This window comes from Colossoma macropomum, unplaced genomic scaffold, assembly GCF_904425465.1.
Source record: "Colossoma macropomum unplaced genomic scaffold, Colossoma_macropomum, whole genome shotgun sequence".
NCBI classification, from domain to species: domain Eukaryota; kingdom Metazoa; phylum Chordata; class Actinopteri; order Characiformes; family Serrasalmidae; genus Colossoma; species Colossoma macropomum.
In genome coordinates this window covers 51,923,284-51,947,050 of record NW_023494789.1, presented here as the reverse complement: position 1 = coordinate 51,947,050, position 23,767 = coordinate 51,923,284, and the positions used below count along the sequence as shown (strand labels likewise).

Sequence of the window (23,767 nt, the reverse complement as noted above, 5' to 3'; positions counted from 1 at the left end):
CATCACATTATATGTCAATATCATACGGTTACATATTTATATGATAATAAATCTGAATTAAATTCTAAACCTCCTACTACATTGTAAAGCACTCTGCTATATGCGTGTGTAAAGAATAATATATATAATAATAAAGCTGGGCTACCTGAGTTACCAGAGTATTTCTGGATGGTTCCAGTGTTTTCCATAAACACTGCATCATACAGGAAAATTATCACGAAAAACTGAACATTTGAACTTCCTAAGTATCTCCACCACTCAACACTGTGTTTGTGAATGGGGGTCTGTCTGAAGAATACACAGAGATATCGAGTGAGGCATGAAGAGAGATAATGCCGCTTAGATAATAAGACTAACACGTCCGGTCTCTTATCTCCTGGTCAGTCTGCTCAGTCCTGCTGTGAAGCAGAACATAAACTTACTGCTTTAAACCAATTAGACCAAGTGCCAAGCCTGTCTGGGCTGGGCAAGATGTCAATATAAAATAATAATAATAATAATAATAATAATATTATTAAGTTCAATTTATACAGCGCCTTTCAAAACCCAAGGACCAAGGGAAAAAAATATATGTGTGTGTGTATACATATTGTATTGTGTCATAGTTTATCACAACAACGACATATATAAATATATATGTATATATGTATATATGTATATGACATTATTGTGATAAACTATGACACAATACAACACGCTTTTCTGAACGTGTTTATCGTCAGTGCTTGTAGACACTGACCAACTGCACGTTTCAATATAAAAAGAGCAAAATTAGTCCGTTTAACTGGATTTAGTGCCAAATACTGAGAAAAATCACTGTGTTCACAGTTTTTGATAGTATTTTGTTTTTTAATGTAACACTACTGGTTCGTTTTTTCTGTTCCAACTACTCAGATGTCTGAACAAATCAATATCGTGATCTATCGTGTATCGTGAAAATTTCGTGAAGTATTGCGATATTATATTTTCACTGGAGTATCACTGTCTGCTACAGGCTGATCTACACAGCTACACCTGAAAACAGATTTCAGCCATAAACTGTGCACATCATAATATATATAGGTACTAGAGACCTTAGCGGAGCGAAGATAATCACTGCAGACAGTTCAACAGAGCCTATCAGGAGGGTTCAATACTGTTTCTAACGTGCCCTCGTCAACTGGTGCTGACCTTTTGCCCTCAGGGGAATCCCAGCGCTATCTTAAGTGCCGTTCCGTTAATGTGTTAACTCAAGTGAAGTTTGTTAGAGGATAAAGCACTGAGTCAACAGACTCTGCAGACTTACAGAGAACAGTACAGCTCACCCCATCATAGCCAGATATGCTTTCGTAATGACCAATACACGTCCGGGGGAGCAAACATGGGTCCAAAACCCTCCCAAACCTCTCCACTCCATGCTCTTTTAACATCCCAGCAAAATGCTATCGTAAACTAACAGAACTTGAGGTTTCAGTTTAGATTTCAGCAATTTTGTACATTTGAGAAGCACTATCCCACATGACTGCTGTAACACTGCATTTACATTATGATATTAGTCAACGGCAAAGCGGATCTCATCGTTTTCAATGGAGCAGCGGCAACAGCAGCACAGCCCTTTTAAAAGCAGTTTACCCCTTAAAATCCCTGACTTATTAAGGCTTATTATTCAGTACCTACAGGGACTTCAGTGCAAACCTGTTGAGCTGTTCTTAGGTTACAGAAGTGTGTAATAAAACGTTGGGCCTGGGTCATGAAAGTGGTTAAATTTCCCCAGCTTTTGCCAACGACCGCAGTGGTAGGATGAACAAAGTGTTAAAGCTCTCTTAACTGATCATCACCATTTTCACCGACAATGTTTACAGGGCTGAACAATTCTGGCAAAATATCTAACTGCGATTTTTCTGACCAACATTGTAATTACAATTAAACTGCAATTGCTTTCTATAAATTAAGGTAAGGGTTGGGTACCGAACTCGGTACTTTTAAGAGTAAATCAATCTGCCAAATTTTGGTTCAAGCACAATACACAGTCAGGGCAACTGACGAGCCTCAAATGTGGTTATGCTTTGCAAAATCTGACGCAGACAATATTCTGAAATAATGCGCCATGCAAAGCTTATTTCGGGAACACATCTAAACTGGTGCAAAACCTGCCACAAACAGGGGTCTCAGCCCCAATTCCTCTACTCCTTTACCACCCTAGCAAAACGCTGCTGTTAGCCAACAGAACTTGAGGTTTCAATTTAGATTTCAGGTGCATTGAAAGAGAATTCAAAGAGAGCTCAGTGTAAACTTGGTGAAGCAGCGTCTCTGAGGATGTGAGTGAATTATCTAATATTGTCATCACATCTTCATCAGTGTGATGTTGATTTTGAGATCATTTGAGGCCGAAACATCGAGCCGGACCTTCTTTTTGAGTCCATGTGTAACAGAGTTTGCTAGGCTTGCAGGTTAGCTCACTAAAGTTACCCTACCCGAGCTTAAGTCGTCCTCCTCCTCTAGTGCTGCAAGTATACACGTTATGCGTTTTCGGGTGGTGAAGCGAGGTCAGCGAGGACACGCTAAAACCAGAAACGGAGGCACTAACGGGGTCAGCTGAGCAGTAAAGCTGCACTTTTTTGAGACCAGCTCTGCTCCTAAAAAACAGCGTGGAGAGCAGAGTCCATCCATTATTAGCACACGGCTCTGAAATTTAAAGCAAGAGAGCGGGAAATAACTCTGAGTAAGAGTCCTCCAGCGGTCAGAAACGACCCAGCCAACAAGCAGGTGTGATATCTGAGGAAGGATAACTGCAAAGAACACACACACACATATGGTTGTGATCTCAGTTCTGAGATTGTGTCAGTGACTTAGAAAACTTTAAAATCATGTTGATTATTAACAGATCTACACCGATCAGGCAAAACATTCTGACCACCTGCTTGTTTCTACACTCACTGTCCATTTTATCAGCTCCACTTACTATATAGGTGCACTTTGTAGATCTACAGTTACAGACTGTAGTCCATCTGTTTCTCTGATACTTTGTTAGCCCCCTTTTACCCTGTTCTTCAGTGGTCAGGACCCCCATGGACCCTCACAGAGCAGGTACTATTTGGGTGGTGGATCATTCTCAGCACTGCAGTAACACTGACGTGGTGGTGGTGTGTTAGTGTGTGTTGTGCTGGTCTGAGTGGATCAGACACAGCAGTGCCACTGGAGTTTTTAAACACCTCAGTGTCACTGCTGGACTGAGAATAGTCCACCAACCAAAAATATCCAGCCAACAGCGTCCTGTGGGCAGCGTCCTGTGACCACTGATGAAGGACTAGAGGATGACCAACACAAACTGTGCAGCAGCAGATGAGCTATCGTCTCTGACTTTACATCTACAAGGTGGGCTGACAGGGTAGGAGTGTCTAATAGAGTGGACAGTGAGTGGACACAGTGTTTTATCGCTAAGTGGGCTGAAGAGTTAGCTGTAGCGTTAGCATTAGTATTAGCTAATCTGAAGAGGCAGTCTCCGTTACTCATCTAGTTCGGCTATTTTGTAACAATAAAATATTTTCGTATGTTTCTCCTCAGTTACTTTTTACGTGCTTGTGTTTATAGGCTAAAAAAAATGAAAAAGGAAAAGGAAATATCAATTTATTAACTCATATGAACACTCGAATATCAAAATTAGTCTGACTGTACAACGCTAGTAAAAGATACGCACAACATATTTGATTCTAAAGTTATGGTTTTAAGCAGGAAAGCTAGAATGTCCCGCTACTTTATTTAGTACTTTGAGTAAACATTACTTAAAATAACTGCACAGCACTTGGGAGTTTGTACCACATACTTACCCAGTAAATATCTAGAACTTGTTGGCCATTTCAGTGCAATTTACTCAGACTGTCTGAGAACTTACAATCACATCACCCAAAATAGTTACTAGCATATTACTTTGGAGTCTGTGCCTCACACTTACCTGGGTAATACTTAGAACCGGAGGAACTAAAAAAAAGTACGCTTTACCACCTTACATGGTCATCTTAATAAAATATATGTTTACCATCAGGGCTGCTCAGCTCTACTCGTAAACATCTGTCCTACAAAGTTTAGCTCCAACCCTAAAATAATGGAGAACTGGTTTGGTGTGAAATGGTTCAGATGTCTTTACAGTGGTGGTGATAGGAACCAGGGGTCGCCATGACTACAACACAGATATAGACATTTTATTTACTATCCCAGAACCACCAGTGAACCTACACGAGTCTTCTGAGTTTATATGGAATGTTGATGATGGAAAATAGTGGAAAATCTGAAATAATAAGTTTTCTTTGGGGACTAATTTGCCTCACAGCGCCCTGCATGTATCCCTCCACCATGAATGGAGTTTAAGTTCTCTAAACTATCATAAAACAGTGTCTCAGTCATCAGGCAGTGAATTCATAACCATTTACTGTAGGAACTTTCTGTGAGGGAGCTTTTAGAGGTGGACGTCTGGTTCCTATCACCACCACTGTGAACAGTTCTGACTCGGTAAGTTTCTCTGGAATTAAGTATCTACGGAAAACCACTCTGAGCGACTCTGCTGGCAACTTAATAATATGTAGAAATTGCATATCAGTGGAGTTCTCCTTTAAGACAATGTTGCAGATAAAATAGGCTGTAATTAAACTTGCAGCTCCTGCGGTTTGAAAATTGGACTCTTCAACTGCAATTTGGAAAATGATTAATATTTCTGTGGCACAGTAAAATGAATAAAATGCAGACATTCCAGGACAGTAACCCCGCAGCGGTTAAACACTCATTAAACGCATGATCAAATATTGGTTTCAAACATCGGTCAAATCTGACCATCTGTCTGATTCTGATAATCTTATCTAGATCAGTTACCTGCCAATACCAACATGATCCTGATAGCACTGTGCATGTTAGGGCTGAGAAACAAGGCAATATATATTGTTATTGTGATAAATATCACAATACAGTATCGCTGTTATCGGAAGAAAACCTCATATCTCCATTTTTGTTGTTTTTCTGTTTTTGGCATAATTTGAAAATGCCTTTTGTTCTTTACATTGTGTGCAAATTTCATGATGAATGGATCGAAAGAAACGGCTCACAATTACTTGGAACGAATTCTGGTTCCATTGACTTACATTAAAAGTAAAGTAGGTTTTTACCTTCTCCTGTAAAGTTACCATTTTGGAGATACGAGGTTTTCATCCGACAGCAGCGACAGGCTTTTCTGAACATATCCGTACTTGTAGAACACGGACCAACTACATGTTTTATTACATATACTTATCATAGCTTTTTATTTCATAACTATATTACCGTGTGCATAAATGTACATTGGAAGTAGTGAAATAGTGCAATAGTGGTGTATATTAGTGTATATTGTGTACGTGTATATATTTAGAGTCTAACATACATATATATATATATTATTATATATATTATATTATATATTATATATACACGTACACATATACACATAGACAAGATTACGTTGGTGTGTTGTGTATATCTCTTTTATTTATATTTTTTAAATGTGACTCTGCGACATGGAAGCCAAGGTTACATTCACACAGCAGGTAAAAGTGGCCCAAATCTGATTTTCTCACCAAATCTGATTTTTTTGTTCGGCTGTTCACAATATCTTTAAATGTGATCTGTATCATCAGTCTGAACAGATCAGCTCCTAAACTGACCGACATGCGCAAAAGAACAGAGCGTCACGCTGCTTCACGGCTCATCCAGAGGTAAACAATCACGACTAGGAACAAACGCCAGTCGCTCCCGGAGGATCAGCTTCATCTTCACCAGCATCACAGGGGCCATCATGAAGCTTCACTGACTGACAGCTGGGCTCATCACCCAGAATGTGTTCAGCTTGCCAAAAAAGGGCGCGGTCACTTCTTTGGTTCGCGTCCTCGGATTCTTTAAACTTCGCTCTCTGACTTTTGTTCTTCGACGCTGCAGCCTCGTTCTCCTGCGGCCGCGTTCGGACATTTCTTTCGAAATCTCTTCAAACACGGAGGGTTTTGGATCAGTCTCTTCTAATCTGTGTACTGAAATATCACCCCAAAGGTTTTTGAGTCTCAGCAGCGCAAAATTCTCACGAATGTCGAGCTGTATTGACATAAAAGCCGCGTGAATTCCAATCTGGCTGTTGAGACAATTTACATTAAGATATACAGAACATATTTACAGTACAAACCTTGTCAGAGAACTATGAGGGCAAAAAAACAAACAAACAAAAAAGAACAAACACGAAATAATCGTTCATTATTTGTAATCGAGGTAAAACATTCAATTAATCATAATATTGATATCGTCCCAGCACTATTTCCAAATGTTGTACGAGCTGAAAACTCGAACTGAACGAAAAGTTACAGACAAGCCAGATTCATGTTCCTCTTTTTCATTCCAAGAAAGAAATCTGCAAACTTGTCTACCGTCAAAGGGGTGAGTGGCCTCGCTGCAGGAAGAAAGATGCTGAGTTATGAGGCGCCTCCACCCTCCCTGGCAATTGTGTAATACAACCAGCAGGTTACCAAACCCACACATACCGCACAGTCTTTTATAGGACGATCATGAGACCCAACATGTTTACTGCCCTGTTTCTTCAGAGACGATCAGCTGAGCTTCACTCACATCCTCTACTAACTTAACCTACTAATCAATTTTAGCAGATAACGATTAATATACATTACATGCTCACAAGTTTGTAGATTTCCTCTGAAATGAAGGGTATTAGTGGGGCCTTTGCTGCACTAACAGCCTCTACTCTTCTGGGAAGGCTTTACACTAGACGTTGTAACATTGCTGTGAGGATTTGATTGCATTGAGTAATCAAGAGCATTAGTAAGGTCATGTACTGTTGTTGGATGATCAGTTCTGTTTTAACGGACTGATGATATCCATGATACACTCAGAAAAGCTTATTGTGATGTAATTTATCACACATTCGTGATGATAATGATAAATACTGTCATATTGCCCAACCCCCAAGTTAAACAATAAACCACATTTGCCATAGTAAGCAGCATAAAATGCTAATCCACGTTATCGCAACCAATCTGGCAACCCTGACCAGGCTGCGGAGACTGCCTGAGTGTGACAGGTGAAGGAGAGCAGAGAGGTCTTCAAACACACTGTCTTAAAAACTGAAACCTGTAGCATGGAGGTGGGCGATATGGGAAAAATATAATATTGCGATACTTCAACATGGTATGTCACGATATTTATTTTTTCAGACATCTGATCAGTTGGAACAGAGAAAAAAGAACCAGTAGTGCTACATTTTAAAACACTATGAAAAACCATGAACACTGATTTTTATTCAGTATTCGGCACTAAATCCAGTAATTTTGCTCTCTATATAATGAAACATGCAGTTGGTCAGTGTCTACAAGTACTGCCGATACACACAATATGTTCAGAAAAGCTTGCTGTATTGCATTGAGACATAATTTATTACGATAACAATAAATACGGTCACATTTCCTAGCCTTACCCAAGCACAGGCTAACCCCTACTGTATTAGTCTTAAAGCCTGGTAGGTTTCAGTAAGTTTCATTCTGCTCCAGATGGACGGCTCACTGACCAGCACGTTCATTTACTCTCAGAAATAACTGCAGTGGAGAGCAGCCAGAAAACAATCAGCAGGAAAAAGGAAAATTTGACTAAACTGACGATTAAAATCCACATTACCACATAAAATTAGCACTCTAATACAGATTGAATGTAAAGAGAGTCTCAACAGACGGACCTCTGACTACTGCTGAGAGGTCACCATCAAAAGGAGAACCATAATTGTGTTTTTGTGTGACAGACAAACAGATACTGCTGACTCGCTAGCGTTTTGCTTCATAAACAAAACTGAGTTTCCCGTCAGGCTGATAAAAACTGACGCACGGAAGCACTCGCTCCACGAAAACAAGTACAAGACCCAGTTATTCTAATTGATTTTCTGTTTTCAAATATTTCAGTCACCAAATTTGATCAACTACGCACTGCAGCCTTTTGTAAAGAGATCAGACGAGCTGCAACTGAACACCCACATCAACGCGGAGCACATCTTAATGTAGCTGAATTCACCCCTTAGGGCTGTCTGGATACTTCTGGACTCCAGCCTACATACTACAATTCCGAGCATGAACGTAAAATTAGGGATGCCGATAAGTTCCCTAGACTTTCTCTGTTTATGTAGCTCTACAGTTTCATGCTGGAATCTCAGGTATCAGGTGGAGGAACTTTGGCAGCGCAGCAACATTCTCCACGAGCGTGTGGTCATTTACGACTGCAGAAAGAAAACACTGTCTGGGTGGAGCTTTGAACATCTAAAGAGCTTTACTGTTTATAAATACAGAAAAACATAATCATATAACACGTAACTATACATACACATTTTACTAATACATATTAAACAAAACTACATACACCGATCAGGCATAACATTCTGACCACCTCCTTGTTTCTATTGTCCATTTTATCAGCTCCACTTACTATATAGGTGCACTTTGTAGTTCTACAGTTACAGACTGTAGTCCATCTGTTTCTCTGATACTTTGTTAGCCCCCTTTTACCCTGTTCTTCAGTGGTCAGGACCCCCATGGACCCTCACAGAGCAGGTACTATTTGGGTGGTGGATCATTCTCAGCACTGCAGTAACACTGACGTGGTGGTGGTGTGTTAGTGTGTGTTGTGCTGGTCTGAGTGGATCAGACACAGCAGTGCCACTGGAGTTTTTAAACACCTCAGTGTCACTGCTGGACTGAGAATAGTCCACCAACCAAAAATATCCAGCCAACAGCGTCCTGTGGGCAGCGTCCTGTGACCACTGATGAAGGACTAGAGGATGACCAACACAAACTGTGCAGCAGCAGATGAGCTATCGTCTCTGACTTTACATCTACAGGGTGGACTGACAGGGTAGGAGTGTCTAATAGAGTGGACAGTGAGTGGACACAGTGTTCAAAAACTCCAGCAGCACTGCTGTGTCTGATCCACTCGTACCAGCACAACACACACTAACACCACCACCACGTTATTTACTGACTTCCCTCTCTGCGCTAGTTTACTGACAGAGAATAAAGGAATAGAGAAACAGTTACCAAATTAACAAATGAATGAGTATTCAAATTATTTAGGCTCCGTGAATACATAAATAAATAAATGTAAACCACAAATAACAAGGATACGACAACAACAACAACAACCACGACAACGGTTTTTGTTTTTCCTCTGCTTTGCGTGTTTGAGGCCTTCCCATCTCAGACCCTTCGGCACACGGTGAATCACAAGAAGCGAGTTCTCTTAGGAAACAAATGACAGTTTGCACAGAAACCTTCCACTTAGCAGCCTGAGGGACAGATCCGCCCACACAGGCCGTCCCTGCACATTCATCCATGATCCTCTCATGTGCTCAGCTCCTTCACTTCCATCTCTCCTCTTCTCTTTTTTCAGCCTTTCCCCTTGAGTTTTCCTGTATCTGTTCTGTTTGTTTCTTTTTCCAGTCCTACAGTCTCATAAACGTGTCTCTCTCTCTCTGTTGCTATGGCAAAGATGAAGTGAGACAAAGTGAAGGGAAAGAACAGGAAGGAAAAAAACCTGTTGGTCCACAGTATCAAATGACAAAACAGCAACACGCGATGTGTTATACAGCAAGAAAAGGTTTCCTTCAGGGTCGATAAAAGAGAGAATCCGAGCCTGAAATCTTCATTTTTATTCTGACCTGCAGGACGTTTGCTGTTGTCTAGTTAAAGGGGAATTCCACTAATTTTTAAAAATTCCTGGCACAATTCAGTGTTTGACTTGTAAATAGCCATTCAGAGAGGTTTGGTGTGAAATGGTTCAGATGTCTTTACAGTGGTGGTGATAGGAACCAGGGGTCGCCATGACTACAACACAAATACAGACATTTTATTTACTATCCAGAACCACCAGTGAACCTACACGAGTCTTCTGAGTTTATATGGAATGTTGATGATGGAAAAACAGTGGAAAATCTGAAATTATACATTTTCCAAGTTTACTTTGGGGACTATTTTGCCTCACAACATTCTACATGTATCCCTCCACCATGTATGGATTTAAATAAAAATATATGTTAGCAGTGAATTCATAACCATTTCATGTAGGAACTTTCTGTGAGGGAGCTTTTAGAGGTGGACGTCTGGTTCCTATCACCACCACTGTGAACAGTTCTGACTCAGTAAGTTTCTCTAGAACAGAGCGTTTCACACCAAACCACTCTGAACCGCTCTGTTTACATCTTGGTTAGTGAATTATGCAGAAATTTTGAAAAATTGGTGGAATTCCCCTTTAAGGAGTCACACCAGTCTGATATTAGGGATGCACTGATTTGAAAATTCTGCACTGATACTGTCAAAACTATGCGCCAATACTAATATTGACTGAGTACATTTAGGTTTGGACAAAACAGATCAGATTCCAGAGAAGATCAAACAGATAAAACAGAAACAATCAAATACTTGCGCTTTCAGTTGACATCAAGTTTAACTAACAGCCATCTATCGGAACAAAACGTGTAATTTTATCTTATATATATTTTTTTTTCTTTCTTTTTTCATAAATTTAAATGGCCAGATGTCCTTCATACTGTGTGACTACTTACTTCATAACTACTTGCAATAAAATTTTATGCAATTAATTTACCTTAAAAGTCCTACTTCTGTAAAGTTTTCATTTCTGAGGTACATCATCAACAATATGTGGATCTCTAGGGACGCATCGATACGGGAAACATGGGCCGATGCAGATATACGATATTTTTTATGCATATATCTGGCGATACATGGGACATTTGGGACTAAATCTACCTGATAAGCATTACAGAGAAATATAGCTTTTATTTCTGTAGGGTTACAAATGCAGCAAAATATTTATATTCAGATATTTTGGTGCAGTAACCCAGCAAAAAACAGTAACCCAAGTTTTCTTTTTTTTTCTCCTTTTCTTTCTGTAAAGCTGCTTTGTGACAACACCTGTTGTAAAAAGCTCCACATAAATAAACTTTGCTTGCTTGCAGCGTCACATAAACACTCTGCTCTTCTGGAGTTCAAAAAACACATCGTCACAATCAGTTTGAAATATCAGACACATCTAAACGTCAAATGCTGATACTTTTTTTTCAAGCAGATATGGAGATGATTCTGATATCACTGTGCATCTTTAATTTTCTGTCCTCACTTTTTCTATTATATTATATTTAGCATCCATTGAGTTATGCTCACTCAACAGCATTTATTACCGGACATGAAAGGTAACAGTGAAAAGTCAGAGCCACAAGAACAAGCAAAACAATAAAAAAACATATTTACTAAGTATGCACAGCAAAGCATCATGAGCATTACAGAGCCTTACCAGCTGTACTAGCTTCTAACATTAATCAATAACTTATAATCATAACTATATTCTGCACAGGCGGCATGCACTGTTAACATTCACAGTCGTTTGTTTGGTAACCAAAACTTCTTCTTGACAAGCTTGTCCAGATCTCATGTTTCATTTGCATATTCCCCAGCATTCTTTGCCAGGCTGGAAATCTACATTATAATCTCTCCAAGTGGAGCTCAACGTCTGTGTGTGTGTAGTTTAAGAGGTGATCTTCTGTTTGAAGTCCAGTCTTTTCTATTCTACACAAAGACTCCATAAACATGAACTAAAAGAGAATGATGAAGTAAAGTAGGGCTGGGCGATACGGAAATATAATCGTTATCGTGATAAATTATGTCACAATTTAATACAATATGCTTTCCTGAGCACATCTTGTCAACACTGACTGACTGCATGTTTAATTATATAGAGAGCAAAATTAGTCCCGTTTAATTGGATTTAGTGCCAAATACTGAATAAAAATCACTGTTTTTTTTGGCAGTATTTTTAAAATGTATCATTACTGATTCTTTTTTCTGTTCCAACTGATCAGATGTCTGAAAAAATAAATATCCTGACCTGTTCTGAAAAGTGAAAATTTCTTATCGTGATATATTTTTGCCACATCCCCCACTTCTAAAGTGAAAAGAAGCAATTAAAAAAGAAAAAAAATGTGGTATATTAAAAGACAACAAAAAGAATCATCTGCATTATTTAAATTCTTGTGACATTTGATGATATCAATTATCAATTATTACGTGTCCCTTTTTTAAAGAGGACGACAAGGCTGGACCTAAACTTAAAACTGAAAGGTAACCGAAAGGAACCATTACTGAAAGCCCTGATGATAAAGAGCAAGTTAAAGACCCGGCAGGTCTGGCTATTCACGAGAATTCAGGTGTGTTAAGCGCTTACAGAGGAAACACCCACACATGCAGCGAACACACCTTCACACACCTGAGCAGATGGGCTAGTCAGAAGTCAGGCTGCTACAACATACGCAGAAGGACAGAACTACTCAGAGTCTTTACTACTAACTTTCACATCTGTTCACCTCTGACCCCCATCAAGCATCATATACACCGATCAGGCATGACATTCTGACCACCTCCTTGTTTCTACGCTCATTGTCCATTTTATCAACTCCACTTACTATATAGGTGCACTTTGTAGTTCTACAGTTACAGACTGTAGTCCATCTGTTTCTCTGATACTTTGTTAGCCCCCTTTTACCCTGTTCTTCAGTGGTCAGGACCCCCATGGACCCTCACAGAGCAGGTACTATTTGGGTGGTGGATCATTCTCAGCACTGCAGTAACACTGACGTGGTGGTGGTGTGTTAGTGTGTGTTGTGCTGGTCTGAGTGGATCAGACACAGCAGTGCTACTGGAGTTTTTAAACACCTCAGTGTCGCTGCTGGACTGAGAATAGTCCACCAACCAAAAATATCCAGCCAACAGCGTCCTGTGACCACTGATGAAGGACTAGAGGATGACCAACACAAACTGTGCAGCAGCAGATGAGCTATCGTCTCTGACTTTACATCTACAAGGTGGACTGACAAGGTAGGAGTGTCCAATAGAGTGGACAGTGAGTGGACAGTGTTTAAAAACTCCAGCAGCACTGCTGTGTCTGATCCACTCACACCAGCACAACACACACTAACACACCACCACCACGTCAGTGTTACTGCAGTGCTGATAATGACCCACCACCCAAATAGTACCTGCTCTGTGAGGGTCCATGGGGGTCCTGACCACTGAAGAACAGGGTAAAAGGGGGCTAACAAAGTATCAGAGAAACAGATGGACTACAGTCTGTAACTGTAGAACTACAAAGTGCACCTATATAGTAAGTGGAACTGATAAAATGGACAATGAGCGTAGAAACAAGGAGGTGGTCAGAATGTTATGCCTGATCGGTGTATGCTATTGACGCTAATTTAAATATCACTTGATAGCGTGAACTTATCAACAGCGCCCAGCTCTAGATAAACCCCTGGGTTCATCTAGAACTGTGGGGTCTACTTAGGTGTAATTGAACTCAGCGCTCTTTTACCCAAGTTCTCTGTTTAGACTAAATTATTTCCACAGAATAACTTCACCTGTTCAGATGGGGAAAAGTTATTTTCACTGTGTTCTACAAACATTTACACGTTATCGTATCACCGATAATAGTCTAAAAACATCAATATCCAATAATATCCCTACAGCTCACGCAACCCCAGCGGGACAGTTAAGCTGAATCGAGACTTTTACAGGCACCAGTAACTTCATTTATTTGGACAAAAGCACAGCACACGCTTGTGGACAGAATTCCATTCCCACCTGCACAAACACGGCAGAAGATTGGTTCCTATCATAATACGCAGACCTGGGCTGAGACGTGACGGTGTCGAGTTCAGGAGCTTCCAGTGAGCCCAGCAGAGGTGGGGAGGCCACCAGGTAACCAGAGAGGCCTCTCCTTCAGCTGGCCTGTTTTCAAAAAGCAGGCCCTCCTAGACCTGATCTAGAATCAGACTGAAACACAGTCACTCAAAATGATCAGGAGACACTGAGTGTGTTTACATGCACTCAATAATCTGATAATTGAAGAAAATCAGATTTTGTCAGTAATCCAATCAACACATTTACATGCACTTGAGTAATCAGATTTCTGATTTGCAACCAGCCAATAAGCTCACAGAAGAAGACGAGATATAAACATAGCGGAAAACTCAAACTTCATACAGCGGCTTATTTATTTTTTAAATATCACGCCATATTACCTGAAAATACGAACACACATCCTTCATTTCATGTTTGGTTTCAGCGCCACTCCAATGATGTTTTGCTGTGTCACGCGACATCCGCCGTCTGATCTCGCACATGCGCAGACTGAGAAATCCGATAGAAATCGGGGTTAGAGTTTACATGCACTGGGAAATCTGATTACTGAGCTAAAATCCAGCCTCTTTATCTGATTTCTAGATCGGAGTATGCTGTTAAAATGACCATTTGAATAATCGGATAACTGCAGAAGTCTGAATATGATCGGATTATTGAGTGCATGTATACGCACTCACTGAAACGCATCAACATCCACAAGTCTGTAGACACCCGTTCAGCGTTTCTTCTGAAATGAAGGGTATTAATAGTGAGTTTGTCCCCATTTGCGGTACTCTTCTGGAAAGGCTTTACACTAGACTTTGGAACTTGACTGTGAGGATTTGATTGCATTCAGTATTCACAAGAGGATTGGTGACGACAGGTGCTGATGTTGGATGATCAGTACTGGATCACAAACGCCACTCCAGCTCATCCCGATATGGTAAAACATATTTTAAGACATTTCCTCAGTATGAATCATGATACCCAGAGGTTTGATAAGCAGACATAAAGGAGTATTTAAAGAATAAAAAGAGCCAATCCTAACTTACTGCTCACTAATTCAGAACCGAATGACTCAGCTGACTCATCCCTGACGGCTCAACAGCACCTAATGACTCCCGAGACAGGACGTTAAGGTGGGCCAGCTCTGCGTGGAAACCACAACGGTGGTCTGCAGCCAAGGCTCTGCCTTCCCCTGAGACATTCCTGAGATTCAATACAGACTGCTCCCTCCCCCTCCCCCCCCCGACTTCACTGTCCTTCAGTCCTTTCATCTGTCATGTGCACACGCAGCCCTACACAGGCAGGCCTCTGCGTCAGCTCTGAAGGTGAACCTCCAGAGAACGCACACGTGATCCACGTCTGCTGCAGTGCTGACTAAAGAACACTTTCGCTGACTAATATCAACAAAGCACAGAGGAAGACCAGCGTCAAACATCTGGAACGCATTCCAACACACTGATTAAGCTTAGTCTCAGACAGAGGAACCAAGTCAATGAAGCTTGAGGCCCAAAATGAAGAGTTTATCAGAATTATAGAAACATGTTTATCTGATATGGACTATATTCACAACTAACAAGCATGCATCTGTATCAAACACTGATCAGGTGATGCTTTGAAAAGAAAATATTCATTAAAAACTATTCATTAAAGGGCCCATAACCCCGCCCCCACCCCCCCAGGTCCACTTATAACATTTGTGTTATGTACTGATGCTTGCCTGTTAGCTGTAAATATAATCCATAACAGATAAACGTGTTTCTATAATGGCCACAATAAAATTTTAATTAATATCAAACAGGCTTTTCTTGTTATTGTGCCTCTAAGACTGATACGTAAATGAGCTCTGTCTAAGCTGAAACACACTGGGGAACTTCAAAGTGAGTGGGCGGGGCTAAACTGCTGTCGGCTGTGTAGGGGATATATGTAAATTAGTTGGTTCTTTTTCCACCCTAGTTTCCATATATGGACTGTATGACTGCGGAACCTTATTTAAACTAGCAAAGTTTACATACTACCCCAAACTCAAAGTGAGGAAAACTGGGGTTTCCATGATACGGGCCCTTTAATAAGAAGAACACTGCTGTCATGTCAGCTATCATGGTGGTTACAATTAGAAAGTCCAGACCAAATCTGTCTGGACACAATAGCTCTATGTCTGACCAACAGAAGGATTTTAATTAGTATCAAACAAGTGTTTTTTGTTATTGTGCCTACGTTTTTTGTTATTGTGCCTACGTTCAGAGCTGAAACACTCAGTAGAACTGCAGTGAATGGGCGGGGCTAAACTGCTGTAGGCTGAATAGATTATATATGCAAACGAGTTGCTTCCTGTGACATGAAGACAAGCTGACACGCCAGCATCTAAGATTAGCATCACCTGAGGACAAAACTGGCATGTTTGCTGCTTATTTTACAGCTTCACAGTTCCAGAGTCTAAGAACAATCAATAGGGTTATCTAGTTCAGGGTTTCTCAACCTGTGGGCCGCGGACCACCAGCAGGCCGTGAAGCACTCTCTACTGGTCCGTGGGCCTGAATTCAGGGGGAGGCAGTAGTTGGTAGTGGGCCGGTAGAGACGTATAAACGAAGACAGCGCAGTCGCAGGCTAATTAGACGACATCAGTTTGAAACTATGCAGTCGCAGGCGCAGGAGAGGCAGTCAGCCAGAGACGGAGAGGTTCCTCACTGTGTTTCTCCTGCCTTGTCTGGTGCGGACCTATCAAACTTTTTTCTTTAGTTCTCTCCATTTTGATGTGTGTGAAAACTCCACCTGTATTCGGGTCTGAAACAAACAGCTGAAACCCACAGGTCTCGGTCCGCTTCCAACAGAACCCTGTTCAATTCGCTGCTGGGAACGCATTTTATGATGAATCAGTAAAGCCGGCTTTCCTCTTCTTCTATCAGCACGTCAGCGCTGTACTGTCAGTGTAAAAGTCTGTTTTAACGTCTGACTTATTCCTCTTATTTCCTCTCATTCTGCTCGAGCTGCAGCTGATAAAAACGACAGACAAGCCATAAAATAATAGCGAAGATCTGTGTTTGATTTCTGGCGGAGTATCAGCGACCTGAGTATTTAAACTCAACTTGATAAACTAAAGACAAACAAGCAGAAATCAAGTAAGGTTTATTATTATTGTTGACTGTAGTGACGCTGATCCAAAAGCATGAGTGGAGTGAGGTTTACTTCAAATGAAGCGCTAAAACCCTCAAAACTAAAGAGACTACAGACCAAACAGTGACTCCTGCGGGAAAGAGAGTATTTTGAGTGAAATCGCGATGGACTGCAGCTCCAAATCGCAGCGCACATCTACACCTACCTTTTTCTTTTCCCTCTTTTTTTTTTGACATCTCTGCAAACACGTTTTGTTTGTTAACATAACTGTACATTTTGGTTTCTGTGAGTGAAATGGACTATCTGATCTGTTTCAGGCCCTATTTTACTATTTAAAAAGTTGATTTTAGTTTTATAGTTATGCTTTATAGTTATGAACAGGTGGGCCTTGGGGTGAAAGGTTCAGAACCCCTGATCTAGTTAATATAATCCAGTCTGAAGTGTCTAACGCAAGCGTAATAATATTTGGTTTATCCAAGTTTAAAAAACACAAGACTTATGGCCTCTACTAACCATTATCAGATCATTTTATCGATGCACTGACCCCCCTTGACCCAAGAGGATAAGCAGCTTAGATGGTGAGTGAGTGAGTCAGTGAGTTACTATAACCATTCATTTTCATAACAGAAAAGCTTTAGGACAATACAGAGTCCACTTAGCTGCTTTTCCAGCAATTTATTAAAGGGAATTCCACCATTCAAAAAAAAAATTGAATAATTTAGTTCTTGTGATGTAAACACAAACACATTTTAAGCCCAAAATTTATGATAAAACAAATGTCTTAGACAGCAGACAGCACATATCTCACCACTTCATGTACCAACTTGTTCTGAGGGAGCTCTGGGCTTTTGAGGTGGACGTCTGGTTCCTATCCCCACCACTGTGAACAACTCCGACTCCAAGTGTCTCTAAAACGGAGCGTTTCACACCATGACTTTGTTCAAGTCATAATAATTTTTTATGTAGAATTTTTTTTTGAAAAATCGGTGGAGTTCCCCTTCAAAACTAGTCAAACCTTCAATAACACCAGTTGCTAATCAGACGAGGCTGTGCTGCAGGCCTCCACTCACAGAAGGCTCTTTCACTGTGAAACATGACCAGGACAAATATGATCTTGTAATTGCATCAAAGTTGTTAACGACATTAAGGAGAATTCAATATAACTCAGTCTAATAGCCTCAAAACCAGTTTCTTTCCAGAAACGTGAGGATGCTCATTTTCTGCGGTTTACGCAGACATACTGGCCGAAATTGACACACGGTTTTATCCACAGTTTTATTGGTACTGAAAAATCACCAATAATGCACCGATAATCAGTGACCATTTTGGAGGATAAAAACAGGCTAAAATATAGTGAGCGTGAGCTGCTGTGAGTCGCCCTGTGAAGCCTGAAATAACCAAGTCAAAGGCGTCGAGTTTTTCACACCACGTCGTACGTCTTAACGTATTAATGTGACACACAGACTCAAAAAGAAGGTCCGGCTCGATGTTTCGGCCTCAAATGATCTCAGAATCAACATCACACTGATGAAGATGTGATACAGTAGTAGATAATTCACTCACATCCTCAGAGACGCTGCTTCACCAAGTTTAGACTGAGTTCTCTTTGAATTCACTTTCAATCGTCAGATTTGTCTTCCCAGGCAAGTGCAATTCCACGTTTCAGTCAGAGGGGTCTCCAAATACCCCAAACTTACATACTGCAGCTTTAACTAAAGATACACAAGTAAAAATATTAAAACACAGATAAAGTTATTTAGAATTTTCCCATTCCACCTTAAATGGTCCTGCATTTACATTCCGGTGCCTGAGCCATTATAATAACTGCTGCGCCATTTAAGGCGGAACGGGAGAATTTGAAGAAGAAGCTGGCGAATACGAAGCTGATTTCAGGCTTGTAGTATTTTTAATGAGGAGATTTAAGCGATCAAAATATCTTAACTGGAGTTTTATGTACGGAGCTACGGATAAATATGTAGGACATTTCGGCAAGGATTCGTCATTTTTCCTACATGGTGCTGTAGCACCACCAAATTTAAGCTGCTGCTTCAGCGTAATAAGATGAAACGTGAAAGGTGCTCCCTAGAGCCAGAGTTTGGTTTGTTCGTTCTGGGCTACTGTAGAGCAACGTGCACAGCAGCCTCTGTTGGAAGAGGAGCCGCTCCTATGTAGATATATAAAGGGCTCATTCTAAGCTAACGAAAACAATGAGTTACAGGTGATTATACACTAATGAAGACATACTTATGTACAGTATATTCCATTTCTGCTAATAGATCCCCCAAAATCTCACACACTGCACCTTTAAAATTCATGCTGACCACAACATTTTCACATCAAGCAGGCCTTAGCTTCCACATCACCTGACGTGCTAAAACAGGTTATTGGAGAAATGTTTGAGGAGCTCCTTGAAGCCTGTAGGTTGGGTTGGGCTCCTTTATTCCTATATTTACGCTCATGGCACCCGGAATATGCAAATCAACGTTAACAGGGTTGGCAAATCAAGGTCGCCCGATGAAGAGTGTATACGGCGCCTTATTGCTAATCTAAATGCTGGAGGTCATTTCCTCGGATCTTACAGAACACACTAATCGCTAAAACGTACACACACACACACACACACACACACACACACACACACACACAGGGGGATATCCTGCATGCTCCAGTTTTCCTCTGAGTCAAATGGCCCATTTCCACTCTCCTGCACCTAAAACAGACTAGAGTTGGCCCCAAAAGATGTCTAGGCGTTCATCTTCCCCGGAATCCGTGCCAACACAATGAGTATTTCCCTTTTATTATTACAGGAACTGCTGCAGCACTGCCTACGTGAAGCCTCAGCTCTGACAAATCATATTTATTACATCAGTTTAAGTGTCTGAGTCAATCCTAAGGATGTTTGCCATGTTTCTTACTTCCTTTAAGGCATAAAAAAACAAACCCAGTGTCACGGGAGGAGAGAAGACACTGGAAAGATCAAGTGCAGCCAAACAGCATCATAATACTTTTGGACATTTTCACGAAACAAATCTCAATATTTCGTTCTGCAATTTGGTGCCACTTAAAAAGAAATAAGAACTATAAAAGCACTGATTTTATTCACATAAATAGAGGCGGAAGATATGCCAAAATGACATATCACAATACTTATACGATACACAATACGACACACGATGCGTCACGATATTTCTTTTTTTAACATCTGATAAGTTTGAACAGACAAAGTAAGCACACATTTTAAAAATACTATCAAAACCTATAAATTTGATTATTTGTATTCGACATTTCACACACTGTGCTGCACTTAATCCAAATGATCCAAATAAATGGGACTAATTACTCTTTGTTAATCAAACCTGCAGTTAAGATTGGTGTTTATGTACTGATGAAGCTCACGATATACTCAGAAAAGCATATTGTGACATAATGTGATCACGATAATGATAAATACTGCTGTACCGCTCAGCTGTACACACTGTAAGCCCATTAAACAGACTGACAATATCCACTATATCCAGGATATGCACAGCAGCGTAATTTAATTACGTTAACGATAACATATCGTCATTTTCCCAACCTCTATCACGTTATCACTACAGTCTGAAGTGTCTGAGTACAAATGATATCTGCATGTTTTTCTCTTCCTTTGAGGCGTTAAATAACAAATCCAGCTCAGGTCAACAGAGATAAGACACTGGAAAAGCTTTGGAAAATAATTTGGTGAAGGAACTGCAAACATTAAAACATATTAAACGCCGCGTTCACGACCCAGTTTATTTACTTCTTACTTTATTTATTTAACTGATGTATAAAAGCAATAGAGCACTCGAGGAGTGTGTTATCACCAATAACATCAAGGCTGTGATGATCTACGGCGACCAAATCACATCTTGTGTTCTATTGCTTAACTGTCATTATATGCTGTTACCTGCACCTCCTTATACATTCATTATTGCACTGCCTTTTTATCTCAGGATAGATCTTATTGCATATTTTTGTATATTTCCTAGTTTGTATGTATGTCTATAGATAAGTTTTTTGTATATATTCCTGCCTACATATATTCCTACAGATTTATCTATAGTTAACAGTTTTACTTATAGTTGACAATTTTTGCTGAGCCTGTATATTCTTCTTTTCATCTTGTACCACCCTTATTGTTATAACTGTGCTGTGCGACTGATACTGGCTGCTAAACTGAAACATCGTGCTATCAGAAACAAATAATCAAAGCTTTAACAGCAAACTGTGATAATTACAGCTCTATACAGTGAGTTTACAGCAACCGGGTATTTGGGCTAAAAATCAGCTGATACCGATTCACAGCCGATCTATCCTTCCATCTCTACTTATAGCAGCGCTAGGGCTGGGCAATATGACAATATTCATCATTATTGTGATAAATTACATCACAACGTGTCCCAATATGCTTCTCTGAGGTTACTGTGGATATTGTCAGTACTTAAAAACAACTCCCAACTGCCTGTCTGATCACAAAGAGAGAGACAATTAGTTTGTTTTACTGCGTTTTGAACACGCAGTGTGTGAAATGTTGAATATAAACCACTGGATTCATATGTTCATATTGTTTTGTAAGTGTGGCGCTATTTCTAAGCTACTACTGTCTTTTCCAATTTATCAGATGTCAGAATAAAAAACAGCAAATCGTGACATATCGTGTCTCGATATCACATCGAGAGCAGTGACTTTTATTCTGTTTCACACACTACACTGCACTGCACTAAACCCAGACCACAGCCACACTCTTAAATAAGATGGCTCTTCTAGGGTTCTTTAGTAGAGAGGGTGGTTCTATTTAGAACCATGAGTTCAATTTCATGCTAAAATGGCTCTCTGCATGATGAAATGGTTCTTCAGACTGACAGGGAATGCGTGGTGTATGTTTCTATGCAGACCCTTTTTGAAAATGGTTCTTTATAGCACCGAAAAGTGTCGTTCTAGTGTTATGATGTCAAGCTTGGCTCTGTACACATTCTCCGTCAGTCTGTAGAACCATTTCACCATGCAAAGAACTATTTAAGCATGAGATGCTTCTGTACAGACCACGCGGTTCGACACAGAACCATCGCCTTTGCAAAAGAAGCCTTGCAAAACCGTCTTTTTTAAGAGCGCACGATACGTTCAGAAAATCGCTCTGCAGCCTAACTGAATCGCGATAACGATAATATATCGTCACACTGCCCACCTCTACGTTGGATGCACCAGATTTTGACAGTGATTCCGGGCCAAACGCGCTTTATTTAGGTTTATTTTATTATTTTTCACTATCTTTCCCTCCCCTCTAAGCCGTTAGGAGTCTTCAGTTTCCAGTGGACCAACCAGAGAACTGTTGCCAGCCAAAACAGCCAAAGTGAAGCGTCTCTGCTGCTGTTGTGGAGCCCTAAATGCCCAACAGCTGGAGGATAACTCACACTCACGGCTTTCCTACACACGCTGTGGCCTTTATACACGCGGTGGAAGAGCAGAAATGTCAGAAAATGTCGTTTTTATCCATCCGTCTGGACTTACCTTCATGTCGTTCATGACGGTTTGGAAGAGCCCTCCCAAAGCGCTGCACTCCTTCTCCATTCCCGCATCCATTTTACACGTCCGAACGAAAAAAAATTCCAGAAAAAACTCAGGGGTTACCTTCGAGGGACACAATTGGCTCTGTCGGGGTATAAACAGCCGCTCTTGGTGATTTACGGTGATCTGTGAGTGAATTATCAAGAGAAAAAGGGCGAAAAAGAAATGAAAACAATCCGTGGAGTCGCGATATTCCTCAGCTCAGCTCAGCTCAGCTAGCCTGGCTAGCCGGCTAACTAGTCCTCCTACTAGCTCGCTAACTTAGTAAACAGGTCTAAATTCATCTCGTTTTCGCGTAAAAAGTGCACGAAACAGGGTAAAAACGTCGGTCCTTTCGAAAAACGGGCTTTCACTCCGCTGTATCGGCTCTCAGTCAGAGCCAAACCGGCAAAATCCACGTTTAAATGAGCACCGAAAACTACCTGGCTAGTAGCGTAACGTTAGAAGCGGCGATGTGAGGAGGGATCGATAGCCGCGGGGAGGTCAGTAAACCCGGCCGGTTCGGTTCGGTTCAGCCTCCCTCCGCCTTCAACATCCTCCCGTTCGGCGCTGCCACTAAAAACCCTCCACTCCGCCGCCTGAAGCGTGCAGGATTCCCGGCTGAGCGCGGTGATTCCTGCCTGAGTGAAGTTTCTCCACGCTGAGCTCCGCAGAGCCGCTCTCTCTCACTCTGAGGTGATTTCAGCACATTCCCTCCTCTCGCCTCTCTCCTGCGCGCGCGTGTGTGAAAGGCTCCCAGTCGCCGATCCCTCTTCGGGGTGGAGCGAAAGGCGTTCGGGAATCTTCGACTTTTTCCGGAGAGTCGAAAATGAAACTTCGGCTCTTTCCGGAGAATCGAAAATAAACATCTCAGTTTTGGAGTCTTTCCATGAGATCGGCGCCAAATGGACATCACAGCATCTCGAAACAGTAATAATAATAATAATCTTTATTTATATAGCACCTCTCCTACAACAGAGCACTTCATAGCGCTTTACAAGGTACTAAAAGATAAAACGTTCAGAATAAATAAGAAAAGAAACAAGAAAAAAAAGCAAAAAAGGTTTTTATAACTGATAAAAAAACAAATAAACACATACATCTAAAAATAATGTCAAAGAATATTTTTTACAAATTCTACATATTGCTCTTGTATTAAAAAGATGTTTCTACAAGGGTTCTTCAGTGAAGGCAATGGTCCTATTTAGAACCATGAGTTCTGTATAGAACCATTTCCTGCTCAAATGGTTTTCTGCATGGTAAAATGGCTCTTCAGATTGATGGAGAATGTGCTGTATAAGGTTTCTTCTATTGTATGCAAGCTTATCATCTCAACACCAGTAGAACCCTTTTTGGTTCTATGC

General features: G+C 40.8%; 1 protein-coding gene across 5 annotated transcripts in view; it reads right to left on the bottom strand.

The window, feature by feature from the left end:
• mtss1 (MTSS I-BAR domain containing 1) overlaps positions 1-23,133 on the bottom strand; it is a 121,255-nt gene extending 98,122 nt beyond the window's left edge. For all 5 annotated transcript variants that reach the window (XM_036571594.1, XM_036571595.1, XM_036571596.1 and 2 more), the window contains exon 1: positions 22,368-23,133. In XM_036571594.1, the coding sequence (XP_036427487.1) occupies positions 22,368-22,439 (72 nt within the window). In that variant the 5' untranslated portion in view covers positions 22,440-23,133. The remainder of the gene's footprint in view (positions 1-22,367) is intronic.
• Positions 23,134-23,767: the final 634 nt, after the last annotated feature.